General features: G+C 40.6%; 1 protein-coding gene across 1 annotated transcript; it reads right to left on the minus strand.

Annotated features, from left to right (window-relative positions):
* Positions 1 to 5,657: 5,657 nt before the first annotated feature.
* Positions 5,658 to 6,149, minus strand: LOC135543724 (keratin-associated protein 21-1-like). The gene has a single exon (XM_064971086.1). The coding sequence runs from the start codon at positions 6,147 to 6,149 to the stop codon at positions 5,658 to 5,660; it is 492 nt and encodes a 163-aa protein (XP_064827158.1).
* Positions 6,150 to 9,076: the final 2,927 nt, after the last annotated feature.

Raw genomic sequence — 9,076 nt, forward strand, 5'->3', positions numbered from 1 at the left:
AATCTAAAGTGAGTTAGAGAGTCGAGAGTTTAATGATCAGCCGCTGTCAAAGCCAAAATCAGTATGACATCTAGGCATGTAAAAGTATACCTGCTTTTCAAAATGTCAAATACTATTAAACTTTATTTCTTTGCATACACAAACGGCCTACTATTTAGGAAGCAATTATGGGTATTCGGACACGAGATAATCTCTTCTTTTATGGTGTGCATTGTCCATTTAAGAAAGTAATGACATCATAGCGAGAAAGCATGTGGTTGTGGAATCTGACTTTGTGACTATGGAATCTAGTGGAAAACAGATGGGAGGCGAGGCAGATTAAGAAGTTAATATGTTTTTGGTGGAATTATATTTGTATTTATTATGGATCCACATTAGTTCCTGCCAAGGCTAGAGCTATTTTTCCTAGCGGCCGGCAAAATTAAAGCAGTCCTAGAATATTTTTAACATTACAATACATTCATAACAGATTTCACAACACACTAAGTGTGTGCCCTGTGGCCCATACTCAACTACCACATATCTATGTCACAAAATCCATGTGTACGTGTGTGTATAGTTCGCATGTTATTGTTTGTCTGTATGCATGTGTCTGTGCCTATGTTTGTGTTGCTTCACAATCCGGCTGTTCCATTTCTACCTGTTTTTAATGTAATTATACGGCTTGCATCAGTTACCGGACCCATGCCAAGTCTTTTCAGTCTCCTGAGGGGGAAAAGGTGTTGTCGTGCTCCTCTTCACAACTGTCTTGGTGTGTTTGGACCATGATCGTTTGTTGGTGATGTTAATGGAGGCCTGTTCAGCCCTCCTTTTACTACAGTCTATGATTCGCTCCTTTGTCTTCCTCACATTGAGGGAGAGGTTGTTGTCGTCGAACCACACTGTCAGGTCTCTGACCTCCTCCCCATAGGCTGTCTCATCATTGTCGGTGATTAGGCTTACCACTGTTGTGTCGTCAGCAAACTTAATGATGGTGTTGGCCACACAGTCGTGGGTGAACAGGGAGTACAGGAAGGGACAAAGCACAAAGCTTATCATGAGGTGTTCTACCTCAGGCGAGCAATACCTCAAGACTTTTTTAATGTTAAACATTGCACACCAGCAGTTATTGACAAATAGACACACACCCCCACCCTTCGTCTTACCAGACGTAGCTGCTCTGTCCTGCCGATACACAGAGAAGCCAGCCAGCTCTATATCATCCGTGTTGTTGTTCAGCCACGTCTCGGTGAAACATGAGATATTACAGTTTTTAATGTCCTTTTGATAGGATTGTCTTAATCGTTCAGTTTGTTTTCCAATGATTGCACGTTGCCTAATAATATGGAGGAAGAGGTGGTTTACCTACTTGTCTGCAATTTCTTACAAGGCCCCGCCCTCCTCCACCTTTTCCTTCGTACGTTCTTTACGCTAATGACGGGGATTTGGGCCTTGTCTTGACAAAGCATTATATCCTTTGCGTCGGACTCCCGGACACCTCCAGTTCGAGGTGAGTAATCGCTGTTCGGATGTCCAGAAGCTATTTTTGGTCATAAGAGACGGTAGCAGCAACATTATGTACAAAATGCGTTACAAACAATGTGAAAAAACAAACAAAATAGCTCAGTTGGTTAGGTGCCTGTAAAACGGCAGCCATCCCCTCCGGCGCCAATCTATACAAGTAGTGATGAAGTCAATCTCTCCTCCACTTTGAGCCAGGAGGGATAGACATGCATATTATTAATGTTAGCTCTCTGTGTACATCCAAGGGCCACCCGTGCTTCCCTGTTGTGAGCCAATTGCAATTTTCCTAAGTCCCTCTTTGTGGCACTTCACCACACAACTGAACAGCAGTCCAGGTGTGACAAAACTAGGACCTGCCTTGTTGATAGTGCTGTTAAGAAGGTAGAGAAGGACTTAATTATGGACAGACCTCTCCCCATCTCAGCTACTTTTGTATCATTGTATATCATTTTGTTTTTACCATGACAGTTTACAATCCTGTTTAGTCACCTCAACTTGCTCAATTTCCACATGATTTATTACAAGATTTAGTTGAGGTTTAGGGTTTAGTGAATAATTTGTCCCAAATTCAATGCCTGAAGTTTTTGAAATATTTAGGACTAACTTATTCCTTGCCACCCATTCTGAAACTAACTGCAGCTCTTTGTTAAGTGTTGCAGTCATTGCAGTCTCTGTAGTAGCTGACGTGTATGGTGTTGAGGCATCCGCATACATAGACACACTATTTTAATTCATAGGCAGTGGCATGTCATTAGTAAAGATTGAAAAAAGTAAGGGGCCTAGACAGCTGCCCTGGGGAATTGCTGATTGTACCTGGACTATGTTGGAGAGGCTTACATTAAAGAACACCCTCTGTGTTTTGTTAGGCAGGTAACTCTTTATCCACAATATAGCAGGAGATGTGAAGCCATAACACATACGTATTTACAACAGCAGACTACGATCGATAATGTCGAAAACCGCACTGAAGTCTAACAAAACAACCCCCCACAATCTTTTTATGATCCTCTGCCAAGCATCAGTCATTTGTGTAAGTGCTGTACTTGTTGAATGTCCTTCCCTATAAGCATGAAAGTTTGTTGTCAAATTGTTTACTGTAAAATAGCATTGTATCTGGTCAAACACAATTTTTTTCAAAACTTTACTAAATGTTGGTAACTGGCTGATTAGTCGGCTATTTGAGCCAGTAAAGGGGGCTTTATTATTCTTAGGAAGTGGAATGACTTTTGTTTCCCTCCAGCCCTGAGGGCACACACTTTCTAGTAGGCTTAAATTGAAGATATGGCAAACAGGAGTGGCAATAGTCTGCTATTATCCTCAGTAACTTTCCAACCCAGTTGTCAGACCCCGGTGGCTTGTCATTGTTAATAGTCAACAATACATTTTTCACCTCTTCCACACTTACTTTACGGAATTCAAAATTACAATGCTTGTCTTTCATAATTTGGTCAGATATACTTGGATGTGTCGTGTCAGTGTTTGTTTGCAAATGAAAAAATCTTTAAAGAAGTTGGCAACATCAGTCGGTTAGGGAGATGAAGTGAATTAATAAAAATTTTGGTGACAATCAGCTTTGAAATCATCATATTTTGCATTATGCTTTGCAATCAAAGTATTGGGGTAGTGAATTGTAAGCTAGCAAATGAAGTTAGCCTACAATTAAAGCTGGAAGCGACCAGTGTCGTTCGGCATTGTAAAAGTGTTCTAGTCTGTATGGACATTGTTTTGCGAACAGTAATAAACAGTTTCAACATTTCTACATGCTGTGTTGTATTATTAAAGTGTGTTCATTTCTGTGCAGCATGAGTGGGGAGTGCCAATGCAGCCCACACAGTTCTACCAATGAATGAGTAAGTGGAGAAGGCATTTTTCTATTCACGCTGTAAAGTGGCTGTGCTGACACAGACTTGATCCTCTCAATCAAGTTAGACACATTTGACAGAAGTACCGAACATAAACATTATTCTATTACTGAACCTTTATTAAATTATTTTTTTTACAGTGGCTTGTGAAAGTATTCACCCCCTTGGCATTTTTCATTTTTTTTGGCCTTACAACCTATAATTTAATTGTTTTTTTTGGGGGGGGGGGGTTGTATCATTTGATTTAAACAACATGCCTACAACTTTGAAAATGGAAAATGTGTTTTATTGTGAAAAACAAGAAATAAGGCAAAAAAACTGAAAACTTGAGCGTGCATAACTGTTCACCCCCTCAATGTAAATACTTTGTAGAGCCACCTTTTGCAGCAAATACAGCTGCAAGGCTCTTTGGGTATGTTAAGCTTGGCACATCTCGCCACTGGGATTTTTGCCATTCTTCAAGGTAAAACTGCTCCAGCTCCTTCAATTTGGATGGGTTCTGCTGGTGTACAGCAATCTTTAAGACATACCACAGATTCTCAATTGGATTGAGGTCTGGGCTTTGACTCAGCCATTCCAAGACATTTAAATGTTTCCCCTTATTAAACCACTCGAGTGTTGCTTTAGCAGTATGCTTAGGGTCATTGTCCTGCTGGAAGGTGAACCTCTGTCCCAGTCTCAAATCTCTGGAAGACTGAAACGGGTTTTCAAGAATTTCCCTGAATTTAGCGCCATCCTTCATTCCTTCAATTCTGACCAGTTTCCCAGTCCCTGCCGACGAAAAACATCCCATCAGCATGATGCTGCCACCACCATGCTTCACTGTGGGGATGGTATTCTCAGGGTGATGAGAGGTGTTGGGGTTGCGCAAGACATAGCGTTTTCTTTGATGGTCAAAAAGCTCAATGTTAGTCTCATCTGACCAGAGTACCTTCTTCCATATGTTTGGGGAGTCTCCCACATGCCTTTTGGCGAACACCAAACATGTTTGCTAATTATTTTCTTTAAGCAATGTTTTTTTTCTGGATTTAATGGTGCTCTTTGGGATGTTCAAAGTTTTGGATATTTTTTTATAACACAAGCCTGAGCTGTACTTCTCCACAACTCTGTCCCTGACCTGTTTGGAGAGCTCCTTGGTCTTCATAGTGCATCTTGCTTGGTGGTGCCCCTTGCTTAGTGGTGTTGCCTTTCAGAACAGGTGTATATTTTCTGAGATCATGTGACAGATCACATGACACTTAGATTATACACAGGTGAACTTTATTTAACTAATTATGTGACTTCTGAAGGTAATTGGTTGCACCAGATCTTATTTAGGGGCTTCATAGCAAAGGGGGTGAATACAAATGCACGCACCACTTTTCCATATACTTTTTATTTTTTAAACAAGTAGTTTTTTTAATTTTACTTCACCAATTTGGACTATTTTGTGTATGTATATTACATGAAATCCAAATAAAAATCCATTTAAATTACAGGCTGAAATTAAACAAAACAGAAAAATGCAGCGTGGTTATGGTTGAACATCTTTAATAAAGATGATAACGTGAACAATATACAAAACAAGAAACCGTGGAAAAACTAAAACAGTCCTAACTGGTGCAAAACACAGAGACAGGAAACAATCACCCACTAAAATACCCAAAGAATATGGCTGCCTAAATATGGTTCCCAATCAGAGACAACGATAAACACCTGCCTCTGATTGAGAACCACTCTAGGCAACCATAGACTTACCTAGAATACTACACTGAACACAACCCCATCAATCTACAAAACCACTAGACAAGACAAACACATGTCACAGGGCGTGACAGTACAGAAGTGCAACATTAACATTCTCTACCTTTTTACAGTAACTTTCTGGCAACTGACTGCCAGTAAGGTACTGTAAAAACAACTGGATTTGTTTTACAGTGCAGGATGGTAGAGTGTTGGACATAAGATCAGAAAGAAACTTTGGTTTAACAGTTCATTAATGTAATGTACTGTTAAACAAAAGTTTATTTGCAATTTACGATAGCATACTATACCCTTTTCACAGTAACTTATAGGTAAGTGACTGCCAGTAAGTTAACGTAAAAACAACACAATTTGTTTTACAATGTGGGGTTATGGAAGTGTCAGGGACGGATGGGCAGTAGGGCAATTCTGGCAAATGTCCATTGGTGGTGTTTACACAGGAGGCGCGCACCTACTGTCGACGAAGAGTAATTTAATGCTTGAGGCTCCAGAGGCCTGCAGAGGCCAAATTGGCCACCGTACCGCGTCGTCTCTCAAATGTTGTAACATTTAAAGGGCTCCATCTGTGCACCCATCCTCTTGCTGTTGTTCAACGTGGAGTTGTACTGAAGCATAGTTCATTCCATAGTTCATTCCATAGTTCATTCCATAGTTCATTCCATAGTCCATTCTATAGTTCATTCCATAGTTCATTCCATAGTCCATTCCATAGTTCATTCCATAGTTCATTCCATAGTCCATTCCATAGTCCATTCCATAGTCCATTCCATAGTCCATTCCATAGTTCATTCCATAGTTAATTCCATAGTCCATTCCACAGTTCATTCCATAGTCCATTCCAAAGTCCATTCTATAGTTCATTCCATAGTTCATTCCATAGTTCATTCCATAGTTCATTCCATAGTCCATTCCATAGTTCATTCCATAGTTCATTCCATAGTTCATTCCATAGTCCATTCCATAGTTCATTCCATAGTTCATTCCATAGTTCATTCCATAGTTCATTCCATAGTCCATTCCATAGTCCATTCCATAGTTCATTCCATAGGACTTTCATTCCATAGTTCATTCCATAGGACTTTCATTCCATAATTCATTCCATAGGACTTTCATTCCATAGGACTTTCATTCCATAGTTCATTCCATAGGACTTTCATTCCATAGTTCATTCCATAGGACTTTCATTCCATAGTTCATTCCATAGGACTTTCATTCCATAGTTCATTCCATAGGACTTTCATTCCATAGTTCATTCCATAGGACTTTCATTCCATAGTCCATTCCATAGTTCATTCCATAGTTCATTCCATAGTTCATGCCATAGTTCATTCCATAGTTCATTCCATAGTCCATTCCATAGTTCATTCCATAGTTCATTCCATAGTTCATTCCATAGTTCATGCCATAGTTCATTCCATAGTTCATTCCATAGCTCATTCCATAGCTCATTCCATAGGACTTTCATTCCATAGTTCATTCCATAGGACTTTCATTCCATAGTTCATTCCATAGCTCATTCCATAGCTCATTCCATAGTTCATTCCATAGCTCATTCCATAGTTCATTCCATAGTTCATTCCATAGTCCATTCCATAGTTCATTCCATAGTTCATTCCATAGTTCATTCCATAGTTCATTCCATAGGACTTTCATTCTACCACTGTTCTGAACTATTATTATACCAAATGTTTTAGGGTCTTTACACAGATTGCCTACATAGCTACACATCCATAGCATTCAGGTCTTTTTATCCTCCACTAACTAATCTTACACAATAAGCAATAAAGTGTTAGCTACTGCTACGTTACCTACATTGGCAAATGTCTTCCATCTGTAACATTAACATCACTACAATTTCACAAATTGAAGGACCAGACATTTGAAATGGGTTTAGAATATTTATGAGGATTCCAAAGGGGAATGAGGATTCCAAAGGGGAATGCGGATTCCAAAGGGGAATGAGGATTCCAAAGGGGAATGAGGATTCCAAAGGGGAATGAGGATTCCAAAGGGGAAACAGGATTCCAAATGGGAATGAGGATTCCAAAGGGGAATGAGGATTCCAAAGGGGAATGAGGATTCCAAAGGGGAATCAGGATTCCAAAGGGGAATCAGGATTCCAAAGGGGAATGAGGATTCCAAATGGGAATGAGGATTCCAAAGGGGAATCAGGATTCCAAAGGGGAATGAGGATTCCAAAGGGGAAACAGGATTCCAAAGGGGAATGAGAATTCCAAAGGGGAATGAGGATTCCAAAGGGGAATGAGAATGGACCGGATGAAGCTGAAGGCTGCAGATGAAGGATCCAGGGGGTGGACTCTGTAGAGTTTGGCTTAGAGTCTAATGTAGACATCATCGCCAGGCTATAGTAGTTAGGTTACTGTTGTGATGGTAATCCCCAAAAAGAGAACTTCAAGATAGTCAGACCCTGGAGAGGAAGTGAGCTGTTCTGGACTCCAGGTGCTGAATGGTTGGCAAAATAGTTTAGGTAGTACAGATGTAAGATCTTAATTGTGTCACTCATTTACTGATGAGAATGTTCTCGCATAGAAGGACATGCAAACGTGTAGTGTATTCAAGGTTTTAAAAGGCTTCTAACGTTTGTAATTTCCACTAATAATAGTAATATTAGTAATATTAGTATATTAGTAGCGCTAGTAATATTTCAGACCTAATTTGCCCTAACGTAAAATGTATTAACCCCAAACAAAAAAATATACATTCATTATAATTCACATAAAAATTCACATTTACGGTTGCTGCAGGATTATTTTCCTCCTTTAACAAACTGGCTCAAATGAAGATCCTACATCTGTACAGACATATGGATGAGATGCCCATGGAGGGACTCAGTCTTAGACCCCAGGAGAACAAGCAGAAGTGACAGTTGGCAAGGGAAAAACTCCCTTGAAAGAAGAAAACTGTGGTAGAATTACAACATTATGTTAATCACATGACTTAGAATGTGTTCCTATGTTAGTACATTCACAATGTCGGTTTTTCTGAGAGGAGCCTCTGAGGTTTAACGCTGATCGTCAATTTACGATGACAACATTCCATTCCGTGAGTCGTGTCTGTGTGAACTGCTGGTCTGTCTGAAAGTCTCTCCTTTGGTTTGAATAATTATCACGACAAAACCTTGAGAGGAACCAGACTCAGCTGGGGAACCAATCCTCTTTTTGACTGGTTGGGTAAGATTCAGTGCGTGAGGTAGATGGTGTGTGTGAAATGAGACTGGAAGGTTCTGATAGATGAGCATGTTGTGGGCTGTCCTGATGTTTTTGATGACAGAGTGGATGTAGAAATGAAAGACTTGAGAGGATCAGCGTCCGAGGAGTTGTAGTCTGGGATGCCGTGTCCAGATGCCATGGACACAGCTCCGAGTGTCCTGAGAATTGGTCAGCAACATAGCCGAACAGGGATAGTATTTGTCTCAGATGGAAATGGAACCATTGGCTAGTCTTCGGAACCAGATTTGAGGATGAATAGTAGATTAGATGGAAAAGCATTTTGAGATTGTCTGGGCTGTAGGAATTTGGTGAATGGTCGGTAAGGACTGTGGAGACATGGTAGTCGGAACAGGTAGACTGGTGAGGTTCTGCCAAACTGATCTCTGTTTACTGTGTATGAGGGTGAAGGTGAAGGTATCCTTGTCGAAGACGGTGATGTCGGGCAGCGGAGATGATCAGAAGGTATGTAGGTAGAAGATGAGGAAGTGAACTCGGCAACGTCACAGGAATAGAGAGAACGCCAGAAGAAACATCAATCCCAGCGCAGCAAGACTGAGATGGAAACATAACCTCATCTCAGCGTCTGGATGCAGGCAGACAGGATGTCAATGGTGATGGGGGGGGGGGGTTATTAATATAACTGTAATATATTATACTCAGGGACCCAATGCTTTGGGGCGGAAGGGTAGCCTAGTGGTTAGAGCCTTGGACTAGTAAACCGAAAGGTTGCAAGTTCAA

This window comes from Oncorhynchus masou, chromosome 8 (assembly GCF_036934945.1).
Source record: "Oncorhynchus masou masou isolate Uvic2021 chromosome 8, UVic_Omas_1.1, whole genome shotgun sequence".
Classification (NCBI taxonomy): Eukaryota; Metazoa; Chordata; class Actinopteri; order Salmoniformes; family Salmonidae; genus Oncorhynchus; species Oncorhynchus masou.

What these genes read in the sequence shown, in the direction of transcription:
- LOC135543724 (XM_064971086.1), bottom strand. Translation starts at nt 6,149, where the DNA reads ATGAACTATGGAATGGACTATGGAATGGACTATGGAATGAACTATGGA.